Source organism: Ptiloglossa arizonensis, chromosome 8 (genome assembly GCF_051014685.1).
Source record: "Ptiloglossa arizonensis isolate GNS036 chromosome 8, iyPtiAriz1_principal, whole genome shotgun sequence".
In the NCBI taxonomy this organism is placed as follows: Eukaryota; Metazoa; Arthropoda; class Insecta; order Hymenoptera; family Colletidae; genus Ptiloglossa; species Ptiloglossa arizonensis.
In genome coordinates this window covers 20,566,460-20,593,343 of record NC_135055.1, presented here as the reverse complement: position 1 = coordinate 20,593,343, position 26,884 = coordinate 20,566,460, and the positions used below count along the sequence as shown (strand labels likewise).

General features: G+C 50.3%; 1 protein-coding gene across 35 annotated transcripts in view; it reads right to left on the bottom strand.

The window, feature by feature from the left end:
• Positions 1–26,770, bottom strand: part of Camkii (Calcium/calmodulin-dependent protein kinase II) — a 136,440-nt gene extending 109,670 nt beyond the window's left edge. For 5 of the 35 annotated variants that reach the window (XM_076317929.1, XM_076317926.1, XM_076317934.1 and 2 more), the window contains exon 1: positions 25,779–26,756. In XM_076317929.1, coding sequence (XP_076174044.1) covers positions 25,779–25,843 — 65 coding nt within the window. In that variant the 5' untranslated portion in view covers positions 25,844–26,756. Of the gene's footprint in view, positions 1–25,778 lie in introns of all 35 variants that reach the window. The other 30 variants (XM_076317931.1, XM_076317939.1, XM_076317947.1 and 27 more) reach the window with 16 other exon arrangements.
• Positions 26,771–26,884: the final 114 nt, after the last annotated feature.

The window sequence follows — 26,884 nt, the reverse complement described above, 5'->3', positions numbered from 1 at the left end:
GAAACGACCCGTGATCAGGCTCGACCAACACGCGCGATCGACGAATCCCAATTTACGATGTCGGACGACAACATCCAAGTCTCGGAAGATTCGTCCTCGAGAAACACCCCACGAGCGAGAAAAACCACGCGGAAGCTACTTTCGTCGATCAGGGGAACACCGAATCTCATCCCCGACGAGACTGTGTATTGTACCACAGGTTAGGTAATTTCTCGGTCACGAGCTTCGAATCAATGGACTGGACAGAAGCTTACGAACAGGGAGTCTTATCTTTAGCGAAATTGTGCTCGATCCCCGGTGGAGTCTAGGGTCCTTTCGTCTTCTGTAATTAAAAAACCACGAGTCGAGAGAGCAGCCATTTCGAGTGAAATACCAATGTTAACGATGCACGCTTCTTGTTCTTCGATCGTTGTGGTTACGAACGAGAGTTTCGATGCACCGCGTGCAACAGTGCAACGGTGCAACGGTGCAAACCTACACTCGACGAGCTCCAGAAGATACTTAATTTTTGACTCCCGATTCACGCGTCGAATTGTGCACGAAACCTAGAGATCACAGAGAGTCGACGATCGGCGTGCAGAAGACGTCGATTATAGTTGTGGTTACGAGCGAGAGCTTCGATGCACCAGGTGCAACGGTGCAAACCTACGACGAGTTCCAGAGGATACCTAATTTTTGACTCCCGATTCATGCGTCGAACGAAACCTGGGGACCATAGGGAGTCGTGCATAAAACGATCGATTATAGTTGGTGTTATATATATCGATTGTGACAGACGATCGACGTGCACAACGCGTCGATGAACGCAAACGTCGAAAGGTACCGAGTACCGGCAGTTTGCGAGCAGGAATAAAGTTTGTCGTCCCAGTTTCCAAGAATATCAGGCTGCGTTCCGCTGGACAATGGCCGTCGAGCTTGACAGAGCCGCGCGTTGGATGAAATACTGGAACCCGCCGAAATTCAAGCTTTTGTCTCGCGCTACCCTCGATCGTTCGTACAAAGCTACGACTTTCACGTCGAAGAGATTTTTCTCGAGAAACCGTAAGAGTTTGCCCTTAAGAACGCGACTCGGAATCAAGGGCGGACTAACGAGAACGACCGAGTCGTTGGACCGATTTTAGCGCAATTGGGACAGTTCGTACGCTCGTGTCGAAATTGTTTACGATCAACGACAATCGTGAACTCTACGATTCGAAGTTTGGTAACGGATCGGCGCGAACGCGTTAATTTCTTTGGAGAAACAGCTCCAACACCTCGTTGGTCTCGATCGCCGAGGCAACGAAACGCTAGATCTCCGAGCTTTCCGAGCGAGCCGAGAATTAGCCGGCTCGGAAACGAAGAAACGCGGGCGTGAATAATACGATCCGCTCTCAAAGGGGTCAAGCGTTCCGCAAAGGTTCGAATAAAATTTTCATGTTGCTCTCCACGGTTGAACTTCCGTCGTGCATTTCCCCGGAGGATCAAAGCCGACATTTAATGAAATGTCACCAGCACCTCAGCGTCGTCCCGTTTCGGTCCCGCGAATCGTCCCGACGCCCGAAAGGTCGAGCGGAACAAGATCCACCTCTTGTTATCGCTATTGTCGCCGTATCTCTTCGCGTGGAACTCGATATACGCGCGTTCCACGGAAATTACAACGAAAGACGAAATTATCAGAAAGATTCGATCGAGAGTTGATCGAAATCGAGACGAACGATGAATCCGTATCGCTGCTCGTTCGAAGAAATTGTGCTGAGAACGAATAGGATCACGGACAGGGGATATCGAGCGAGAAAATGTACAAAGACGGTACGTTGCGTCGCGATAATCGAATAAGGAAACTAGGAGAACGATCGGGGGTGGAGTTTCCACTTAGCGAAGAGTTTTGGACACGTTGTTGGACGCGCGCGGAAGTCGAGGCGAGAAAACGGACAAGAACGTCGCGTACACCGACCGACAATAATCGAATGAGTGAACTACCAGCGAGAGGAGTTTACGTTTCGGGACGAGTTTCGAACGCGTTGGATCTCGAAGGCGAGAAGACGGACGGGAGATCGCGTCGATGGAATATAGGTGCGTTTAGAGAGATCGAAAGGAAAAAGGGGTACAGAGAACCGGTCGAGATGAACACGGAAGATGAAGATGCTTCGCAGAGATTCGATGGAGGAATCGTAAGATCGTAAGGGGAGTTGGTGCCTCGAGGACAGACGATGGGATGGATACGTGTGAACGTTTCGCGGTGGAGGGATGACAACTGTTCTGAATACCGAATGCAACGTACGCGTTGGATGTAAGAGACAAGGTGAGAAGATGGAGAAGGACCGTGTTCTGCGTCATGACGATCCAATTGGGGAATAACGAGTAATTGGGAGAGGAATTCCTGCTTGGATGACAACTGACGAGTACAGCGGAGATGCTCGCGGACTGAATTGCAAACGATAGAAAAAGTTCTCGCGTGGACGATACGAGGTGGTGAGAACCCGTATCTGCGTTACTGACACGATCCAGACGACGTTTATCGATTAACGATCGATAGACCGTTATTTCGGCGTCGCAGCGTATTTTCGACTCGCGCGAAGAACACACGACTCGTCGAGAAGAAACGCGAGAAGAGTGGCGAACGAAAGACGAGAAATACGGCTCGATAACGGTACGAACGCGGGAATTAATGGACCTTGGCACCTCTCGGATCTATACAGGGGTGCTATTATTTTTAGATCGGCCCCGCTCGTGCTTGTCACTCGATTCTACGGCCGCTGCAAAGCCGGATTACTTCGAGAACAGGTTCGCTCGAGTCTCCACGGCTCCGGTGCTAATTATCCGCGCGCAATTACAATCTCGTTTCGTTCTGACTCATCCACCTCCTAGCTACGATCGTACCGTACCACTCGATCATGGTTCGCCGTTCCTTTCGATCCTTTTCCGTAAGAATGCTTCCAAGGTTTCGTCCATCGCTACGAGATACCACCTGTTCCCAATGTATCGGGACGTTCTGTATTTTTCTTTAAAAAAATCAACCGAGCACACCCCAATACACCTGGATTCGTTTCAAGAGGTAAAACACGGGACACTGTCGAGAATTTTTTTAAAGATACTGCAAGTACATCCTTCGCGATATAAAATATCAAATGTTCCTTCGAATCCCTCGACGTAGTTCGCATCGTTTTTAGATTCACTTAGATTCTTCTCATCGAATCTCACCGTACCTTGCACAATTCTACCAACAGCTCGATATCTTCTCTGTCGCGTTTTCTATCTCGACGAATAAATAAAATACGATCCCGATCGACGCGAGTCCCTTCTATTCGTTGCGCGGCGATGAAAAGGTGAAGCACGTTTTTCCCCCTTTGTTTTTACTCGCTTCGACTCGGCCGTAATTTGTGACTCTTTTAATCGGAGATCGGTTCGCTCGGCGATAAAACACGAACAGCGATCCTCGAAGACGTTTTTACGCGCGCGATAAAACAACCTCCTTCGTTCGTTTCGTTCGATACGCTCCCTTCGATTATTCCCGAGTGACGAGATTTCGCTGCAATTCGGGAACGAGAAGTTCACTGCAACGATACGCGCCAAAACATCGGCCACCCTATCGTTTAGGGCTGGATCAACGCGAGTACCAGCCTGACAATTCACCTCGAGACGAAAACCACAATCTGAGTTCTTGGAAGTGTGCTAAACTTGAAAAGAATCGGTCGAAAGTGAATCTAAAAACGATGTAAACTTACGTCGAGGGATTCGAAGGAGTATTCCCTCGTTTGATATTTTATTTCGCGAAAGATGTACGAAGGACAAATTCTCGATAATTCTCGATCCGTCAGGTCGTTAAGACACCTTTCCCGATTTTACTATTTTTAATAATTCTGCCTTCCAAGAGGTTCCTGTTCCTAACATTCTCCGTCACTCGAGCTTATCGCGCAATAAGCACACTCTAAGGGTAGGCATCAATTTCTTGAAATTGTCCGACAAAGGCTAACGACCATTGCGTATATGAATTTGTAACAAGCGTCAGAATTTACTGTGTAACTCTTTGAGGGACAATTGTCGATAAAATGTACGTATAATTTATAAGATACGTACCATTGTTATTTTACATAAAAAGAAACGCAGCAATGTGAACAATTCTCACGTGAATATAATAGCAAAAATTGAGTTAACACAGTTACTGTCGTAATGTGTTCGAACCGAGCACACAAAATAGAAAGTCGACGCGCGGAGCCGAAGTTCGGTGTCCAGTGTTCAAAGAAACAGTGAACTTGTCAACTTGGGGTAACGCTGCGCGACGAATACACCAACGTGAACAACAATCGACTTATCTTTGAATTCCAAGGATCTCGGTACCGGTGAAAAGTCGTCGAGAATCGCGTCTCGCTCCGAATCAACACTTCCCGTCGCCCGATGTGTGCTCCCGTGTATCGTAAACACCGCGGGCTACAACGCTCGTTTCGGTGTTCGCGATCGATCGCGAGGAAGCGTCCTCGAATGTTCGTAAACAGTCGTCGTAAATTCGCGGGCATTCCGTGCGCGTGGAACGCCATGCTCCCGTTGCTGGAATACGTTTCCGTAACAGTTCCAACGAACGTGGACCGACTGCGACGCGGTTCGAGCGAACGCACCCAAACGAGGATAAACCTCGACCGCGAGCACTGCTACGAGCGAATTACGATCGAGCCACGAGGAAATTACACGAGCCGCGTCGCATCGCGAACAACGCGATTACTTCGCGATCTGCTTCGCGAGACGATCCTTGCGAAGCCGAGCGTCGTGTTTGACTGCTCGTTGTTTCATCGTAGAATGAATGCACGCGCGCAATTGCTCGAAAAGTTTGTCCACGTGAATATTCCTGATATTCGATGATCGTCCGACCGTGGACAGGATCGAAAAGACCCACGGGACTCGTTTCTCGCGTCCTCTCTCCCTCTCCCTCTCTCTCTCTCTCGGTTTTAAACGTATTTTCGTTCTCTAATTTCCAAGAGGAGTACGGTTACCACGGGGTGTGCTCTCGCCATAAACGAATCCCGAGGTCGTGAAATAAAATACGGTCGCGCGACACGCTGGAAAAAGGATATCGATCCCGTCGACCATCGCGGACGCGTCAACGAGCGTTCAAATTCCCAAGCGGATCCGTAATGTTTCTTTTTTCTTTTTTTTTTTTTTTTTTCCTCCCCAGCGCGCCCCGTGACAATGATCGCGAGCACTCGCCGATACCCGTGTTTCGCGTTTCTTCGCGCGAACACATCGGAATATTTCCACCCGACGTCTCGACCGATCTTCGATTTCATTTTAACGCGACGAAATTACTCCGATCGTAACTCGAAGAGAATTCTTCGATCTTATGCACGCTCGAGGATCGTACGCGCACGATCGATCGCGCGTTACTTGTCGACGATCGAAATATCGTCTCCGCGATCCTGCAAAAACGCGTGAAAATCGAACGGAGAGGGAACGAGTGGTTTTCTTCGTTGGACGAGTTTTTCTTCGCGCGTAACAAGTTTCACGGTGAATTCTACGCGCGAACACTTGGACTCTGATTCGAAAGTTCGAGATTCGGCTCGAGGATGAAACTTACGCATTGATTTATCGTACGAACTCGCGAGAATCGGTACACCATCGTCCCGATGTAACCTCGGTCGACGTCGCGACGTTTCACGTGGAAAAAGTGTAGGACGACACTGTCTTCGTCGAGCGGGTTTACGACACTTCGCACTGGGTGGAATACTATCGAACTATCGTTCCACAGCGACGGTTTGGAAAGTTAGCGTGGTTTTTTTGGCCCGTGTCGCGAACCTGGTAAGCTCACCGGAGCCTCGAGAGCGAGTGTCCCCGATACACGAGGTCCAATATCCCCGGCCACGCGGTTAGCTTATGACTGTGACATTTCTCCCCGGTGTGTAGCGAAATTCTGGCGCCGTCGATTATTTATAGCCGGTCTAAACATACGCGCGCGGCCCGCGCTATTGAATTAGAAACTGTCCCTACGGGCTAACCGCGCGCCGGCACACACCAGGAACTATAAAATCCCAACCGTGAGATTATTTTCGTGCGATCTTCCTGCTCGCTCGAGTTCCCGTTTCGCTCGATCCGTCGCCGGCCGAATCGGTCAAACGCTTCGCGCGCCAAAACGCTCTCGCGATTCGTATGTAAACAAATACGACCATCGAGCGACTAAACGATCGCGAACGACTTTCGGGGGGACATTGAAGATTTGTATTTCTATGGACGGAGAGTCGACTCGCTTGTTTCGTTGCGTTTTTAAATTCGTAAGTTTGTCCAGGACGTAGAATGAGTTATTATTGCAATTCGTAGGTAAATAAATACGACGATCGTGTCCAGCCGAGCAACTTTCGGGGTACTAGAAGATTTCAACTTCTGTGGACAGAGAATCACCTGTTTCGTGCGTTTTTAAATTTGTACATCCGTCCAGGACGTAGGATGAGTTATTATTGCGATTCGTAGGTAAATAAATACGACGAGTCAATCGATCGAGTGACCAGCTGAGCTACTTTCGGGGTACTTGAAGATTTCAACTTCTGAGGACAGAGAGTCACCTGTTTCGTACGTTCTTAAATTCGTACGTCCATCCAGGACGTAGAATAAGTTATTCCTGCGATTCGTAGGTAAACAAATCGAGCGACTTTCGGGGTACTTTGAAAATTTCTACTCTGAAACCCAAAAAGTCACCGATTCCGTATTTTGAAACTCGTACGTTCGTTCGCGACACGGAGTAAGTAATTCTTGCGATTCGTATGTAAAAAAAAAAACAAAAATACAACAGCGTCGAACCGATCGCGAGCACGTTTCGTGTCCCTTTGCGAATTTCCTTCCCTCTCGAGTGGGGAAAGTCACCGATCCCGTGTTCCTGGATTCGTGCGTTCGTCCGTGACACGGAGTAATCACCGCGAAGCTATTTCTCGAACAATGTTCGTAATTAACTCCGCGGTCGAGGCTCCTAAACACAGCTCCCTGTAAATTGGACCGGAACAGAGGCGAAAGACCTTAGACGTCTAATCCATTGCGAGAAGGCATTCGCTAAATTGCATATTCTGTTTATGGGATCGGGCGTGCTCGACCCTGTTGCTCGTCTTGGTAACGTTTCAGCGTCTTAATAACAGTGGGTTGCGAGCGGCAAGATGGACGACGTTTCGACGTTATTGCGTCCCCTTGTAACGCGATCGTGCGAGGAACCATTAATTTCCAAATATGAAAAACCGGCGCTGGTTAATGTTTCGTTGAACGAAAATGTAACCGAGAAAACACCTTGGGGCGAGAATGTACGAAAAGGTAAACTTGAAAAATACCTGGTACAAAATTATAGAAAGGTGCAAGAAACTTATTCTTGAGAATAAAAATCCATCGAGACGAAAGAACACACGGTGACGACTCTCAAAGTTTCGTCGATACGGACACGTTGCTTCTATAGTTTCTCTACACAAAATCATCGAGATTCTATAGTTTCGTTAGAGAATTTAGCCTTCGATAACCCTCTGTATTTTCACAGTTTTGAGCGCGTTCGAGAGTGTGGACGTTCACCGATTCCGATCGAGAAGAAATACGGGGTTGTTGAGTTCACCTGGTCGAATTCCCCGGTGTCTTATGCGAAACGTTGTAACCGATCGCGTTAACGATGTCGCAGTTTCGAATCGTCCGAACGCGATACCGTTGGCAGTTTGTTCAGAGTCCTCCAGGCCCTAATATAGACGCGCAGCGGAGGAAGTCGCGGACAGCCCGATCGGCAGATTAAAAGAAGCGGGTTCGATATAAATGCGCGGCCGCGGCGCACCGCGGCTGAAAATAAGTCTGCCTTCGATCCGTACCGACCCGAAAATAATATCCTCGCGGTGGAGAAACCACGGAGACGCGGAAAGACACGTCGCTCGAGGCCCGTGCGACCGTTTCTTCGCGTTATCCTCGTTTCGCGATCGAGAGGAAAGAAACGTCTCGTTTTACAAATCGGAAAAGAAAGATCGACGCGAGAAGCGGTCGAGTAACGTAACGAAGTAATCGCAACGGAGTTCGAGCCGTACCGACGCGAGCGACCGTGTTCGTAACCAACGAACCGATCGACTTTAAAAGGAATAAACGTCGATCTTTGCCCGGTTACGTTATTCGTCCGATAATACTCGTATCGCTTCTCGATCCGGTTCGAGTTACCAACCGATAATATCACCGGGGCCGAAGGAGAGCCAGCGAAACCGTAAAAATGTAATTCCTTCGGTGCGCGAGCACGGTATGCAAATTTGATTATTCGTTCTATCGCGAGTAGATCGAGACCGATTTGTAAAAATATTCGCGGTACTCTCTTCACCTTCCACCTTCCACCTTCCACCTTCCACTGTGACAATTTCGTTATCGATCTCGTTGGAAATTCGCAAACTAGCTCACCCGGTGCTCCGTTCCGAGCAATTTCGAAAATGGTTCGGCAAATAAGCCGAAGTAACATCGTAGAGCGCGTCACGCGATCGTTAGACCCCCACCGGAGGAGGAGGAGGAGGAGGAGGAGGAGGAGGAGGAGGAGGAGGACGGCTGGGACGTAAAAGAAGAGCGGTGCGTTCGATTACCTTTATCGTCGTGATTACTTTGTCCGGGCATTATTTACCGACCGGTCTCGTCCGATTGTTTCCGCCGGTGCTCGCCCGTACTCACGACCTAATCCCCGATTTCACGTGCGGGGATCCTACCGAGTTGTCCCCTTCAATTATTCACAGTCCCCGTCCCCGTGGCACCTCTTGGCCCCCGCGGGGACATATGTACGACGCGCGTGCAATTTTAATTCCAGTCAACCACCCACCCACCCCACCACCCCTACTACCTCCCCCTCGCCCCTAACGCCCCTCGAGAAATTGCCGCGCTATCGATTAAACTTCAACCCTCTCGCCCCCATCTACGTCCCGCCTCGCCGGCTCGAGACCCGTTAGGATTAGAAGACTTCCAGAACGCTTCCTCGGAGATAGAAACCGGCGAGCTGCCGGAGCCAGGGAGAACTTTTAAGGCCTCGGGATTTACCAGGATACATTTCGAATTACCCGAGGCCCGACTATCTCGGATCGTTTCCTACCCATCCGCGTTCTCGCGCCTTTTATCGTCGCGTCTGTTCGCGATAATCGCTCCGAGGGAACGCTACCTAGACGTACGCGTTCTATCGTTTCCTGTGAACGCGAGTACACGCGAAAGAAACGAGGAAATCAACTTTTCCTAATCTTGCACCGATTCTGGACGAGATCAGTGGAGTAACATTGATAATCGAGGGTACCGTTCAACAGGGGTGTTAGAATATTTGACTCCAAGTTAGGCTGCAACGCGAGTACAAAAATAAGAAACGAGGAAATCAACTTTCCTAACCCTACACCGACTCTGGACAAAACCAGTGGAGTACCATTGATAATCGAGAGTACCATCCATCAGGGGTGTGCGAATATTTGACTCCAAGTTAGGTTGCAACGCGAGTGCAAACGAAAGAAACGAGGAAATCAACTTTTCCTAACTCTACAGTGACTCTGGACAAGATCAGTCGATTACCAATGGAGTACCATTGATAATCGAGGGTACCATCCACCAGGGGTGTGCGAATATTTGACTCCAAGTTACATCTAAGTTACTTCGGAACAGTACGATCTAAGCCTGGAGAAAAGTCGATCGAAATGTTGGTTTGAATTTTGTTCGCTCCTCTAGGAAGAGAATCGTCAATGGATAAAAATCCTACGTCTCTTTCCCCGAAGTGATCTTTCTTAAAAATGTTGCAGAACATAGAAAAATTCGTTTTAAACTCGGATCCAAGGTGTAATTTGGGTCTAGGTTGATATCGATTTAAGATCGAGGTACACCAAAACCGAGATACACCTCGTTAAAACGACCGGACCGGACCGGACCGGGCCCGAGGAGTCGCGAGTCGGGTTTAACCGAATTATGTCTGGGTCAAACGAGTCCGGTTTGCGTCTAATCTCGGTTCGGTCGGAATTAGAACTCGGTTGAGCTCTAAATAGGAAAGATAGGGGCATATGCATCGGTGGTGTATTTCTGACCGGTGGTCCCTCCGGCGCGTGTATTTGTTGACGAGCAATTTCCAGGGAAAAGTGCGAGTAATTGGAAACGAGTCGACGCTCTCGGAGCCCCGTGTGTTCCCCTATGTTCGTGGGTAGGGGTGGTTATTACGGTACGAGTGCATCGTGTTTACGGAGGATACCGTTCCCTACTCTTCGCGTTTCGAATATGAACTCCGGGTAGGCGGTAGCCGCGCGTACGGAACGTCTAAATTCGTCGTACGAAGGCACGCTTCTTCTTCTTTCCGTTCGTTCGCGATTATTTATTTATAGCGATAGCTTCCTGGTGGAAACGCCGGGGGACCGCGAGTTCCCGAACGAGTGCCACCCGATGTCTCATTAGGACGAGGGAAACGGCCGTGCGAGGTCAGCAGACGATGAAATTCCTGAACCGCGTGTTGCATAGTTCTGCAGGCCTATTTTCGTCCTGTGCCGCTTGCTATTATTAGGAGCTGCCGCGAGAAGGGCGGAAGGGAAGGGAGAGAAAGAGAAAGAGGAGAAAGAGGAGAAAGAGAGAACGAGAGAGAGAGAGAGAGAGAAAATCGGTGGTAAATAGGTGTCTTACGGCATGCAACACTCCTGTCGGCGTTTCCCGTTAAAACGCGAGTACGCCGACACGTGTGCGCCGAATTTGTCCATCGATCGCGGAAACGAGACACGATCCTTCGTCCATCGCGATTCCAGATCGAATATCACCCGCCAACCTATATTCCTGGTCTCCTCGAAGTTGAAATTCGATTCGTTTAAGAACCGACCGAACGATACACGAAACGAAATCTACGATCGGTCCTGCCCGGATCTGTGTTCCGATCGATGAACGTCGCGCGTGAAATGAATCCTCGAGTGTCCACGAAGCGAGTTCGGAGTTCGAAGCTGACGTTCGATCGAAAAATCGAGAAAAGGGTGTACGATTGCAGCGAACGCGAGCTAATTCGCTTCGATCGTAATTTAAACGAAAGGATGACCGTGCTCGAGACCCATAACCCCTCGATTAATTAATCGATAGGTTCGGTCTCTGGTGGCCCTCCTCGTACACGGTGTTACAACCACCGTGCCCGCGTAAAACCGACCCAACTCGACGATCCATCGTTTCTCGCTCGAAGTGGTTCGTGACCTCGTTCCCCCGATTTGTCCTCGCGTGACTTTTACCTGTGGGGATATTCCAAAGGATGATAAACCTACGACCCCGAGGACGAACCGAAGAGAAACGCATCCGAATCGAAACCGTGGACGTTTATCGTTTCGCGTACGATCGACTCGAGTGTAATTTCGCGCGCACGAGAACACACACGGACACCTACGTACACGAGATACGTTCCCGAGATCGTTTCCCTTCGAACGTAATTCACGTTCGAGAAAACGTCCGAAACTTTGTTCCTCGAGCTAAAGTGTTTTCCAAGTACCTAGTTTTCCACCATCGGTGTGTACCGGTCTCGAACGATCCCTATTAATTTACACTCGCGTCTAAACGCGCGATCCGTATCCGAGCACTTCGGTCCGCGAATCGATTCGGAATCGGTCGTTCGGTTCCACGTTGGCGTGAAATTTTACACCGTGCCGTTTGTTAACGTTAATCGATCGCGCGCAAAAGAATTACGCGACACTGAGCGCCGCCGACCGGGGCTAATGAATTTACGCGGATATCCAACGATTTCGAATTCAACGGGGCGCGCGCACGCGTGCCCGCGCGCGACCAATTCGGATTCGGTGTCGTCGAACTCCATTAAATCGAGCCGCGTTCTCGCCCGGCACCGTTGCGAACTTTTACGCGTCGAAAAAGGGCGTGTCGCTTTTTACGATCGTATCAACCAGCCCGCTTGGACGTGTTTTCGAAAATCTCGCGAGAGAGTTCAAAGACCCCCTACTCGCCGTGAACAAGTACGTTAGCGAGGAATCCAGTTTCGTTCGATCGAATCCGTGTTTCTCGTTCGACGTAATAATCGACGAGTTTAATTGATCACGCGCGTACTATGAACGACGAGATTGGAAATCGGGCACGATTTACGAGAATATGTCTTGACGCGATTCGAGACTAAGGGAACGACGAAGGTAGATCGTCGAGAGAGAGAGGATCGTGTACGAAGGTTCGTGCAAGTCTTGGCGATGTTCGAATAGTGGAGAAAAGCGAGTCGAGAAATATTCAAACTCGAAGTAACAATCGGGAAAGGTTTCGAGGATGATCGAACCAAGTCTTGTGATTTACATCGGTTCGAAGATCCTCCTTAGTAGCGGGGAGCTAATTTTACGATAGGAGGATCGTGTACGAAGGTTCGTGTAAGTCTTAATAATGTTCGAATACTGAAGAAAATCGTGTTGAGAAATATTCGACCTCGAAACAACAATCGGGAAAGGTTTCCAACATGATCGAACCAAGTCTTGTGATTTAAATCGGTTCGAAGATCCTCATTATCGGAGAGCTAATTCCACGATATTTCGATCGTTTCCAACCGCGTTCGTCGATCGTACAGGCTCGAACTGCGCGAAAATACGCAAACGAACCGTTTGAAAATTTCCAACGGTTGTAAAATAACCGTAACGAGCGACTCCGGGTCTGCCCGATCGGTGCACGCGAGTCGCAGAAACGATCCCGTGCGCACGCACCGGGCGGAAACGTAGCCTACGAAGCGAGATTCATAAAAAATGCATACCCTTATCGCGAAACGCCCGAAGTGGAATTGCGTGCACCTTCTCCCCGCGAAGACGCCATTACCTTGATTGATTTACGGGTAAGGAAGAAGGGAGGGGACCTACCGCGCGGGACTCGACGCTCGTGTGTAATTAAATGTACGACGAAAGTACCGTATAAATATTCCGCGAAATCTGACGGGAAACTCGAGATAGAGAGGTCGCCGAGCGTGCGCTCGAAGCGAGAGAAATGCCGAAATTATCATAATAAAAAATGCAACGAGCACCGCGGTGGTAAAAGCGGGTAGGCGCGCGAGGCCGATCGGTCGGTCGGTCGGTTGTTTCTTATCTTACGCAACCGACGTTTAATAATACGTTGCTCGGCGTAAAAGCACGCGACGATTCCACGGTGGCACGGGTCGCGTGTACGAGCCACCGTATCCACGTGCACCGGTCGAGACCACCGGGTTATCGATCGCGGTCGACTCGGGAATGTCTCCGGGGAGAACTCCGCAGGACACGTGAGTTACCCTCTTAGACCGAGTGCTTCCGAATCGCGGCGGCCCCTCCCGAAGACGGTTCGCCGCTTCGAACCGTATACGGTTCGCGATTCCTCGACGGAGACCTCTCTAACGAGCCACGTCCAACCTCTTACCCGCGAGATCGTTCCCGATCGGAATTTACTCTCGATCCGAACGAGGGGGACCGATCTGCCCCACCGGGAAACCGCTGATACGTTAACCGGAACTGCGTTTCCACCGCCGGTCGATTTCCGACCGAGTGGCTCGCGCCCGCTTCGAAATTCGCGTTGGAGCGTACCGTGGAACGATCGTACGCGCGAGACGAGTCCACGACTACGAATCGACTTCCCTTCGAAGACCACTCTCTGAAATTTATTCGCGAGGCGGTGTGTACCCGCGCTGAAATTCCACCGGGAACGGACAACGTACCCCGGAGTGCCCGTTACGAGAAAACTTACGAATCTTCGAAAATTTCTTCCAAAGCGGGTACAAAAGGATACGAAGAAACTCGATTTCCCTGGTCTTGTCGAGAATCTCGCGCAGAGGATCGCGCGTGGTATTCCCCCGTTGAAAACGAACGCGGCCCGGTCTCCCGAAAACTGTGCACGCGCGCCGATGGTAAATATTTGCGGAAAGTTCGACGGTATTTGCGAACAGTTTTACGATTCTCGATTCTATACCGTTGTTTCGAAGCGTAGGGGGGACTAAGGGGGTTGCCCGATGGAAGGCGGCCGATCGAAAATTGAAAATACACAAAGGGTGGGAGGCGTGTAATTCGCGACGCCAAACCGATCGACTGAAACAGCACGGGTAAGTATGCACTCCGGCGCATAATAATTAGGAGGTATTAACGAGCGCGTTAATTAATCGTGCGAACGACGGCGCACGGTCAACGACCGACCCGCAAAATCTCATTAAACGCGCGACCGGTCGAATCGGGGCCTCTCCCACCCCGTTCACCGTTGCATCGGATTCACCCCCTCTCGGCCTCGGCTCCACCCTCACGGATATTACCAACGAATTCAACTTCGCCGAGATCAATTTTCCTAGCCAGCCCCCGAAACATCCTAATATTCGGCCACTCGTGAGCCAACAGGATTCCCGGCGACGTCGATCGATTTTGTATCTGCCCGCTTATCGAGCCTCGCCCCGATAAGATTTCGCCCGCAACCCGATTTCACGCTTTTTTATCCCCCTACCCCTCCCCCTCAGCCCTCTCTCCACCGTCCCCCTATCCGTCGATGGATCTCCCTCGCCCTCGAGGAACCACGTAACCCGCGTTCAACCCCGGAATAGTCGGTCGGGGGAATCCGACAAATCCCACTTGGCAAACGCCGCACCCGTAACTAATAAACATATAGCGCCTAACGAGCTGGCTTTTGTCCGTCTTCCAAGTGACTCATTATGCAGGTGTTGTACAAAACGACGCGTCGTTTGCATCGAGAAATAAAGAGACACCGGAGCTCTCCTCCGTTTAAACGAGTGCACCGACGCGAGTTCACTCTTATCAAGGTTACCAAGTTACAGCGATATTTTTTCAACCTTCCACCGAACATTCCGCGCGTATAATACGCTCGAGATAACGTATCCACCGAGAACAAATACGATGATTCGATCCAAGTACGTATACCTACGGTCCGTGTACACCTATGCGCGATTATCCGAATTTCCGCGTGATTCGCCTCGATCGTTTTCCGACTCGTTCGCAACGAGTCTCGACGAGCAGCTATTCCCTCGTAAAAACAGGTAACGAAAGAAACCAGCAGATATGCGCGATGCATTTTTTCCTGCCACTTTTTATCAAGACTTCGGTCAGGTTAAATATACGTCGGTGTAACGTTGCGACCTCGTTTCGTGCGTGTTCTTCGCGATAATCGATTCTAAGCGCGCCTTTGAAACTTTCAATACCGCGCGATCGGAAATCGCCACGAAATAAAAAGACAACATCCTCCGTGTCCGGGTTAAGCTACGCTCAGCGCGAAACCTTATCCCTTATGGGTGATCGGACCTTGGTGGAGTCTTATTTACCAACTAACCAACTAGGTCTGGGTTAGCCGGACTTCTCCAGGATTAACGCTGCGACTACCGATAGATTTTCGTACATTAAGGTATTCCTGTGTCTCTGGAAATTCGACGATCGAAGAAAAAGAGGAACTTACGAGATCGTTTATATCCGTAGAATCGTCTTTCGAAGATACGCTTAAAATAAATTTCTTTGTAAAAACAGCAAAACTGGTCAAAACGACTGATTGGTAAATCTAGCGTTAAATATACGGTAAATCTATCTTGAATATAAGAGACACTTTTAAATCTCTCGCGTTCGAAGATCGCGCGCAGTTTCGATTCTAGCTGATTCTAAGTTTCGCGCGACTCCGCTTCGAAAACGCTCGATATTCGCGCAATTGGAAATCGCAAGGCGCGAAGAAGCGACGGGAACGTCGGTGCCCGTCGTTAACGAAAGCGTCGACGAACCCGGAGAACCGGTAGGAAATTTTACGAGGCGTAAAACGCTGCGAGTTCAACGAGGCAAAAATTACGCGCCGTTTCCAGGATCGAAGCGCGGACGTTGCGACTCGCGCGAAAACGCGAACGACCACGGAACGCGTAATTTCCAATTTTAACACGTTCACCATCATACGTCACCCGTGTACGTGCAACGCGCCGTACGCTCGCGGAAAGATTCAATCCTCGCGTACGTGTACGCGTGCCAGGGATAATTTTATATTTCGCACAGCTAGCGACAAACGAAACGCGAGAATCCTGTCCAATCGGCCCGGTTTCCTATATTTTTACTCGCGTGCAATCGATAACCACGCACCTCTTATCAAGGGTGAACGACACCCTTCCATACGCGAAGACACCGGATACTTTTCGACAATTTTTTCCAACGACCTCGAAACGCCCGATGTGAATGTTTCGTGGGCGTATTTAAAGAGAGCACTTTGGACAATGTTTTCGTAAATTTTTGTAAAAAAATGTTGAGAATTGTGGAAAATACGAGGGCTCTTGTAACGCGGTAACGAGAATCTCCTGGTTCCACGGGAGGGTGGATCTGTCTCGGGTGCTAGCGGTGGGAATTGAATGAAATTAGAATTTTTAGAGGGTAGACACTTTGAAATGGATAATCAAAAGACAATGTTTCCCTGTGAATGAAATTACCAGAGATATTATGGTCTGTGGGAAACGGTAGAAAATACACGGTTGGAAAAATGTTTCTCGGTTCGATTCCTCGCGGTCGTTTCGAGGCAGAGTCTCGAAAACAACGGTTCACGGATGTCGCCATTAGTCAGACACTTTTGCGCGGCGGCGGCGGCGGCGGCGGCGGCGGCGGCGTCGTCGGTGGCGTCGCGTTATGAATTTTCGTTTTTCTTTATTCCGCGCATTACCATGCGCCGTTGTCCCCTTTTTACCGGGCGTGCTCTACGCCGAGCGGCGAAATTACCTCGTAAAGCAGAAAAGCCCGGAGAGCGGTAACGGCTGGTAAAAATGTCGTCTTTAAGGGCCGTAAAAACTAAAGACGCCTCGTAATTCCAGCAATTGCTTCTCCTAAAGGGCGCCCGGAACGTCGCGAGAGAAGAAACCGGATAGCCTCGACGCGAACTCGAGGAATCGAAGCTGCGCGTTGGGAAAAAATCTCACGATCGCTTCGCGAAGTTAACGGGGACAGGTTAAAACGGAAACGAGAAACTCGAGCCCGAATTGGCGTAAATTCTTCGTAACGAAGGAACCTCGACGAGATTCACCAAAGAGAGAACTTTCGTTCGTCGATTAGGCTGTAAATAAATTTTTACAACGCTTGGAACGACTCTGCCATCGTTGTCGAATGCGGTGTACGGTTTGGACGAACGGTTGAAACGTGGAAAATCGAACCGCGACCTGAGTCATCGTCGATCGAAAGTTAAACTCGTCGGCTCTAGGTTGAATACAATTGTCTATAATTTGGACAACGATCGAAGAAGCGATAAAAATGTAACTTCGTGCTACGGCTGCTTTCTAAGCTCATCCTTGAGCTCAGAAATTGAACCGTTCGAGTCTAGGTTGGGTGTTCCGTAGTACGGTCTAGACCGGGTTTTAACGTAAGTTTACGTTTGCGTACCCTGGACGAGAATTCAATTTAGCTATTCAATAGTCGGGCCTAGATCGATTCGAGATAGGATCCGCTAACGCCGGATCAGGACTACGTTAACTGGATTAAAAGTGGATCCGGGTAAATTTGAATTCGGTCTGTCTTGAAATAGTACGAATTAGGGCCAAGCTATGACGAGATACATCTCGCTACGTAGTCACGGAACAGATTTTGCTAATATGGGATTAGGTCCGCGTCAACTGGGTTAAGATAGAGTTACGGTAAATTTGAGTTTGCTCCGGGTTGGATAGAAAGGGTACCGGTCTTATTAGGGGTGGTTGCTCGGGGAGTCTCCTGATCGATGAAGAGTGCAGCGGAGACCTAGGAATTAATGCAGCTCTGGCAGTGCCGGACTCGAGGAGAACGGACTCGTATTCCCCTAGCTCTCGCGTTGGATAGGGTTGGCTCGTCTCCAATGATGGTTCTTCCCAGTGAATAGTTTCCCTTCCCTACGATCTGGCTCGAAAAAAAAAGGGGGACGTACCCGACGATTCGAGCGAAAGATGCGCGGAGAACGCGTCCCGATGCAGAGTCCTGCAAACTGGGACCTCGTTGGAGGGGATCCGCATCGTCCTGCGAACGTTCACCGACGATGGACATCTACGAGCGAGCAGGTGTGACTCCGTACTTTGCCAACGCTGAACAAAGTACGGGTTAACCGAATCGAATCGAGTCGAGGTCCCCAACTTTGGACCGAGTAACGAGGCTCCAGTCTCCAATTGGATCCTCCCAGGTGAGTTCGAATTAAGTTCCGAGACCGCTCCAGTCGTATCCTCCCGGTCTGCGAACCTTCGTTAACGAACGCCTCTACCCGACCAGGTACGACTAGGATCGTGGCTCCTGGTACGCGGGATAAGTCTAGCCAAAGGTTGCGCAAAGTCCGAGGTGATCGTACCGAGCGAAGTCGAGGTCGCCGAATACGGATCGGGAGACGAGGATTCGCGTTTCGAGACTCGAACTCGATCGATCCGTGCAACTTCGAATCGAATCGAGACTCGAATTCGAATCGAATTCCCGGTGAGTCGGAACGAAGCAACGTTCTATGAGGGCCGACCTGTTGGAGGTTCCGAAAAAGGAGGATTCCCCACCCACTCGTTTTACAAAGCTCCTCGAATTGGCCAGTAAAACGGGACAACGCGAAACAAGAGTAAGAACGAGAATCCCTGTTTTAAAGGTCGTTAACGTCGAGTGTGGCGGCAATAATCCTTGCAAATCCAGCAATTTGCCGTTCAACAGGTTCGTAGCGTTGTCGCGAGGGGATGGAAGAAGAACATCGTTCGCCGTTTAAACGATAAAACGAATCAACGATTATTTTCGATAAATTCGAGCCCACCTCCCACCTCGCCGGTTGCTCTCTCTCTCTGTCTCTCTCTTTCGAGAGCGATCGCGTGTTCGAAAACGCGAATACAGTGGAGCGTCGTAAATTGTCGCGAGGGATTTTCGCAAAGTCGTAAAGGAGGATGAATCGACGTTTCCACTTTGGAGAAGCAACGATCGATCGATCGGTCGTGGGTTGGAAAAGGTGGTGGTGGTGGTGGTGGTGGCTGGCCGAGTTTCTTCCCCCGTGCGTTTTATCTCGAAAGTTCGGGATACGCCACCGGTAATAAAAACACCGTAAACTCTGCCTCGATAACTTCTCCTCGATATCGATTCGTCCACCCGCTATCGTTCCGCAACGACGCGTGCAACGATAAAGGACAGAGCTGGAACGATCGAGTTCGCGTCGATCCGCGAATACTAATTTATTTTCTCATTTAACGCGGCTAGGTGGCCCGGAATAGTCATCCTCGTCGTCGTGGTCGTCGATAAACGCGCGTTATCGAATCGCGTTATTTACGAATCGCGCGATCCACTCGTTTCGATCGACGAGCTCGCGAGACGGAAGTCTCCGTGAACGCGGCGCAAAAAGCTCAGGGACCTCTCGATCGTCCCGAACCGCTCGTTAAACGTTTATTCTCCATTATTTGATATTCTCTCCAATTTCTAACCGCGCTCGTACCGTGAGATCAGCGCGCGATAAACTGCACGGTGCATTTCAGTTTGCACCGAACTCGTCGCGTTTCGATGCAATTCTTCTTCTCTGTCGCTCGTGGTAACGAGAGAGGCCGCGACGGAGCAAACCAGCGAACGCTGGAACGCGATACGCGGGGAAATCTTTGTTTCGCGGTAGAGGCCGGAAACGAGGGAATCGGAAAACCGGTGAAAAACCCGGCGCGCACTCGAGACGCTGCCCGACGCGAAGCGGAAAGCTACGATTCGCGGAACACGCTACTTCGTACCGGGAATTGGCGTTTCCCTCGTGGTTTTCGATAGAGCCAATATTTACCCTCGGTCTTAATGTCAGCGTAGGCCGTTGCCAAAATCAACATACGAATCGGTTTGGCCGTAAGCACCCGGCACCGAGGCGATTCCACGACCGAGTCGAACCAACCACGGATATAGATCCGGACGATCGCCGGTCACTTGGCCGACGATCGACGACGAACCGATTTGCACCGAGCTCGATTTTTGCAAGGAACGAAACGGAAGAGAAACGGTAACCCCGGTAGAATTTTTCGTGCAACGAATCTCCCGAGATTTCGATAACTCCTCGATGCCGCTCCCGGGATGAATTATTTACGTATCGCGCAACCGTTCGGAGGAGAACGATTTATCCTACCGTAAGAGGAAACACATCCACGAGAATCTTTTCCGCTTCTTATTTTTTTTTTCCAACATTCGTCACTGCGTTAAAAATTTATATATATATATATATATACTAGGCGTGTTTCCGTTCGGAATCTCTCAACGATTTCGAACGCGAGTCGCTACGTCGTTCATCGTACGTGTTCGGTTCCGTTTCACCGAATGACGCAAACCGAAACCCGATAAAATACTAATGCTAATTTCAAGACGATTAAACGTACTCGATGGTTTTAAGGAGCCGAGGGAAGTTCTCGCCGCGCTTACGTATACATCGATAAAAATGCGATTCGAACGATCGAGAAGACCGTACGAAGCTCTACGGCTTTCTTCGGGGGCGGGGGACGATTAAGGTTAAAGGGGACGATTGAGTCTCGACCCTTTGACCACGATCCTATAATCGTTCGGTCGATCGCGCGCGGTGACGCGCGTGCACGCGCGATAAGATCTTCCGTGCGCAGTGGTGTCTCTGCGTCGAATTCCTTCGTAATCCATTACTTTTATTATTTATCGTATAGGAAAGAACGATCGAAAATCCACGAAAGAATAATACGTAATAACGCGTGTGCACCCACGCTAAGATCCTCGTGCAGAGGTTCGAGTATCCAACCGAGAGAGAACCAATCGCGAAACACCGCACCAATATGTAAAATCCGGTACAGAGCTCGAGGGTTCGGTTCGCGGTGGTTGCTCGAGGACAACACCCCGTCCGAGGATCCGTCCTTTCGTTTTTTCCACGCCCCCGTGGTTCGAGGTTCGTCGAACGAGAACCGGGGGGCATCGTAAAACGGAAACGAGCGCGGGCACCGTCGGATGATTGATGAGTTCTCGAAGAGCGCGACGGTGATCGAAAGGAGGCGTGGTACACCCGAGAGTGGTACAGTTCTCGCGAATCGTTCCACGGGAATGCAGCAAACACGGGTAACGGAACCGTCGCCGATACCGCGGCCGAATATCGCTATCAAAGTACGAACGGATATGTTTGTTTGTTGGCGGACGACCGTAATCCGAGACCACGGGACGCCGGCGTGTATGATCGATGTAAACGCGGACATGTAAACAGACGTACTCGCGCGGGAAGATCGATCGTACTCGTCGAGCGCGAGTGTAATTTATGCGCGCGCGGGACCCCTTCTCGCGAGAACCGGCCACTCGACGATTCAATCGAAATTCACCGAGTCGCGACCTTCTCGTATCCGAATTAACCGGGATTTTTTTTTGTTCTCGTTATAAATCGAGATGGGGGAAAAAATAAAGAAAAGAAACCCCCTCGGAGCGTGGAGAGATTCTCGACTATTTCAATGGGAAATTTTTCTAATCGAACCCAAAAGGGTAACGCGACACCTCGATGCGGAACAAGTGCGTTGACTTCGAGACCGATCGGATCGTCGCGGTAATTGAAGAAGAAAACGTAATTCACGATCGAGTTAACGCGTTACGTCCATGACGCGATTGGTCTGCGATCGTGGATGGACTACTACGTAGTCGTACGCGATACAATTCGTTGGCGATCGAAAGAATTGTTTCGTTTTCTTTTTCGTTGAAACATTAACGTACACTTGGATCCCCGATGAGAATTAGACGTTCGCGCGATTCGATCGCAAGGAGCGAAGGGTGGATCGACGAGCGGGAAAATAACAAGAGAACGAAGCACGGGGAAGAACGCGTACGATCGGTGCGCGGAAAAATAGAATCGATTAACGACGGCTTATCGAGTTCGATCGTGGCATCGATCGTGTTTTATTCCCTCTTTGTGAGAATTCCTAACGCACGCGACACTTTACCGACGCGTTGAAACCGACATATATTTTTAGTCGCACGGCGTGACGCACAGAAAACACTTCTGCACCCTCGGCGATAAATCACGTAAGAGACCTCGTCGTAAATTGTCGAGCCTCGCCTCGGTGGACGTTAGAAGAAAACCAACGATTTCCCATAAACGTTCGAGATTCCTCCGTTTACGGGGATTTTCCACTCCGGTCGCTTCGGAAAAATTAATTCTTCGCGTTCGCGCGTTCCCGCGGTGCATCGAGTCTTTCGTGAAATCGTTCGATCGCGATTCGAGTAATTTACCAAGTCGTTGGAACCGAAAATGCGAAACTACCCGTTTTAGAGTATCCCGGAGTACCTCGATAATTCGTCCCGAGACGCGCCGCTGCGAAGAACGCGATTGCTCTAAGGGCGCGTTAAGAGTTATCTTTTCGTCGTCGAATGCTCCCTCCGGAGGGGAGGGGAAATTCCTAGCGAATAAAAATTCTATCCGAAAGCATTCTTTTCGGGTGTGCACGGTATATACGTGTCAAGTTGCACGAAATGGCCCAAGGGAAGCGGATCGACGCGGTCAGCGACCGGCTTGAAAATTTCCTGGCGAGCGTCGAGCGAACGATCGTTAATCAAATCCGGCCGGAAGTAGCGTCGCGTCGATCAACATCGCGAAACGACCCGCGCGGGTTACGGGGGTGTACGGTAGGAGACAGAGGGAGGAGGGTACGGGGACGGGGGACGGAGGGGGTGGAGAGAGGTCTCCGGTTCTTCGTCGTATCTTCGTGGCGTTCGATGCGAAATCGATAGCCGGTAAGAGGCGATCCGTCGGTTCCTGCGAGCCGCGCGCGAGATGCCAGCCACCGTTCGTCGGCGCAACCGTTGAATTATTCAACACGAAGGCGAGGAAAATGTTTTGATTATGCCAGGCCACGGACACACGCGCACACTCGAATGGATTCCCCGCGAGCGAGAGAGAGAGCGAGAGGGCGAGAGAGCGAACGCGTACACGACCGGCCCCCGCCCGCCCGAAATTATTCGGATATCCGAATAATTAACGAAAATAGCATCGGCGGCGTCTTTGCGTGCCCGAGCGATGCGAGCGTCGCGAACGTGTGTCGGTGGATACGTGGACTGGAAGCATCTCGCCTCTACTCCTAATTCTGGTTTATTGCCGCGAGCTTCGTAGCTTCCGTGCACCCGATGATTCAACGAGGGTGTTCGAAAGACGTATATAGACCGAGAAATTATCAATTCGTTTATTAAACGAACCGTCGACCCATCCCAACCGTGCACGCAGAGGCGTGCGTAGATCTTGTACGGAGACCGAGCGCGTCAACCGGGGAAGCTTTTCTTTTCTCTCTTATTTTTACCAATATATATCCTTCGGTTCTTTGGGAATATAGAAACAGTATGGGAATTATTTGGCTGAAAGTATAGTTGTTGAGTAAAATTAAGAAAAAATTAATTGGATCGATATGTAGAAAAATCAATGAATGAGAAGCTTTCGAGGATTAGTTTCGTAGTATGCACGCCGCTGTTTATAAATGACGGAACACTTGTCCGCTCGGTTTGGGGTGTGCGGAGTAAAGGTGCAGTCGAGTGGTTTGCTTCGAACATTAAGGGGAACATTTTTGTCCGCGCAGGTAATAATTGAATAAAAATGATAATTGGTTAGAGTGTAATACGGTTCAACGAGACAGACGCGTATCATTTTTATTCTTTGTATTTTTCCTTCGTTCGAAACGCGACGATTTTTTCCTCAACCGCATTCGCAAAATGAAAACGAACCGATGTTTCGAACGACAACGAAATTGTTCGGAATTCAGACGGTGGGACGTTTTCGCACACTCGAAAACAAACGAGAATCGCACGAGCGTGTTTACAAGCACGGACAATATTCTAAATCAGCCGACCCCAATTGCGAATCCGTGGTTCGAATTAGTTTCCGTGGTCCTTGCCGTTAGCATCGACGAACGAAACGTCCCACCATCGCCGAGAAACCTAACCTAATCGCGATTAAACAACCACGGTGGGACAATAGTGTTCGTAAATTGCGATCGTTTCGAGGGACGCTAAAAATAGGGAAAAGATATCTGGGACGAGGACATCAAAATGCTCCCTAATGATCGATACAACGGTAACGGTCGATTTCAAAATTCAAAGAGCTCGAAACCTCTCGTCGATCGAACGACGAAAACGATAGAAACGGAAAAATTGCACGGAAAGATAATACATGGTCGCGATCGATATTTTCAGGGATTGAGGCACGTGTACGTTCGAAGGGTAAATTCTTTTCGATATCGTAACGCGAAAATGGCCGCCAAAATTGCGAATAAAGAAACGTAATTGTATTTACCTAGGACGTGATGCGGCAACGTTGTCGTAGACCGATGCGCGCCGTGAGTCCGTACGAGTTCGAATTTGTTTTTATTTCCAAGGGATGATCCTTGAAAAGATTAACAGGATAGGTCAACGAGGCAACAACAAACAGCGAGGCCCATCGTCGAAGCGTACAGGTGACATTGTGTGTAACGCGTGCTCTACGCGTGCTCTACGTTCCGTGTTTATCGACCGTGGCACAAACTCACCCAAAAAGACACGGGGTGTGGTCAGAAATTTTCCTTCCATCCCGTGTGCACAATTCGCGGACGAAGAAATTTCTCGATTCCGAGACGAGGTCACTCGAGGTCACGGGTGACACGAGACCGATACCCGTGCCCTCCTGGAACACCTACAGAACGCCGAAACTCGCGACGAATGGCGTGCCGCGTGCTTCGTCGAAGACGCATTCCTGCAAACTCGAATCGCATCGAACGATAATCGAAATCCGTTCGAACGACGACGCTATGGTTAACCAATAAAAACTCGTCTCGCGAGACGCTACGCGCGATGACGATTATTCGATATTTTCAAGATTGGCCAATAAACGACAGGGAATCGAACAAAAGCGATTTCGCAGTGTAACTCGATGTTTCCGATCGACGGAATCGATCGAAAGATAAACGTATCGAGAAAAGGGTCTAGCGTACCGCGAGGAAAACAAAGCGCTGGCGAGATCTAGTGACTTTTAGGGACAACGTCGTGCAAGACTGCAACCACCTGCCGTCGCTGAGCTGGGAATGGGAGAATGTCGACGGCCGACCGAGTAAAGGATGCGATCGTAAGAAAGCGGCGTTAAAGGGAAAAGAGAAGGTAAAGAAGACAGACGGAACGTACGAAGGTACTGGCGGAAGAGAAAGATAGGGAGACAGAGAGCGCGAGAAAGAGGTCGAAGGAGGGGGATGAAGGTAAAAAGCAGCGCGACGACATCGTATTGATTTGGTGACAGATCCGCGTACGATGCGGATACCTCGTTTTCGACGGTGAGACCACCACGATGGCACAACGCACGGATAGCAAGCGCCCTGACGCTTTATATATAGAGGCTGAGCCACGAGCAGACAGGCCGTGCCGCTTAAATATAGACGAAATGCAACGGGGTGTCTCCCGCGTGAGCAAGAGACACGGCCGCGAACGAGCGAAGCGACGAGATCCGCGGCGAGAAAGGCGGATAGAAAGAGAACGATAAACCGAGAGTGGGGAACGGCTAGAGAAGAAAGAGGCCCCGCATACGTAGGGAATAATCATGGCCGACGACACGGCGTCGTCTGCTAGGAATCGCACCGAACGGTTCTCGTTCGTCACTCGCGTGTTCGTACTGTACGACACGACGAATACGCGACAAGGGACGAGCCATCGATGACACGAGATTCGCCTCGACGCACGAAACTCTCGTGACACGAGTTCGCGCGTAATAAAAACACGACACGGTGCAGAGGACAGATGCACGACTACGTACGAACGAGAGAGAGAACGACAAACCGAAAGACAGAGAGGGGCGGAACGTGTGTGTGTACACGGAGCCAAGAGAAACGAAAGAAACGTCGCGACACGCGGTAACGTTCACCGATTCCCACCGTTTCGATCGGTTTCTTTCTCGTTCTCCCGCGTTCGTCCGTTTCTACCGATACCGCGATCGCGTACGTACGTCTAATTTCTGTTACTTACTTGCCCAGTTCCTCCTTGAGATCGTAGTTGTCACTGAACCGCGTGCAAGCGGTCGGAGTAGCCATGCCGAGGTATCGCGATTATTTACCGCACTAACCGAGGAACGTAAGCGCGAGAGCCACTGCCGGCCGCCACTACCGCACACGCTAGGGGAAACTTCGCAGGTCGAATTCGATCAATAGAGGGGAACCGCCGCGGCGCTGGTAGAACACCGGGTAACCGTCGCGAGGGAGGGAGGGTCGTCGGGCCGGGCAGAGGGGAGGTGGTTTTGTCCGCGGGATCCGTCCGCGTTACCGTGGCACCGACGGTGGGGCAAATCGCGGTCGTGCCAGCAAATATTTGCGGGCAACGACAACCGTATCCTTTTCCACGACGCGTCCGCACTGCTCGCCGGCAGACCGTCGACTGACTCGCGTAGTGGTGGTACCTCTGTCTAGCGATGGCGCAGACAGTGTTCTCGGTGCCGCTACCGCCGGCAATGGCGACGACGACGACCACGACGTATATACCTGGTAACGGCGGTCAACAGCGATACCACCGCCGACAGGGCTGACGATAGCGCTCCGCTACCGACCCGTTCAAGCGCAGCCAACCTACGCGAAATAACCCAAGGGGATCGAGGCAACGCATTTAAATTTAGCACCTGGAATTACGCTCGATCACGCGGCTAAACATTTCAAGATCACGCTTCACGGTACAATTTACTCTTTCTGTTCCGTATTCTCTTTCGCTCGATATTATTTACCGTCCTCCTTTCGTTTCTTTCCTCAGGTAGGATCTCCCTCCCTTGGAAGGGCGTGTGTAATTTCGATCGAGAACGGACGAATAAATGTTCCGCGCAAAAGGACGATACGTTCGAGACTGAACCTTTCGAAATATCGAACGAGGGTCGCCACCGTTTCGCCCTGCGTCCTCGCGACCTCGATCACCGAACCAACTTGCGAACCGTCCCTAGTTAGACGGGACACCGTGCACTGACTCGATTCCGCATGTCCGACATAAACACGAGATTTACTACTGGCGCATACGCCGACCGAACGGAGCTTCGGTATCACTTCGATCGGCTTCCTGGCGCACGTCCAATTAGAACGATACACCGAGCATAG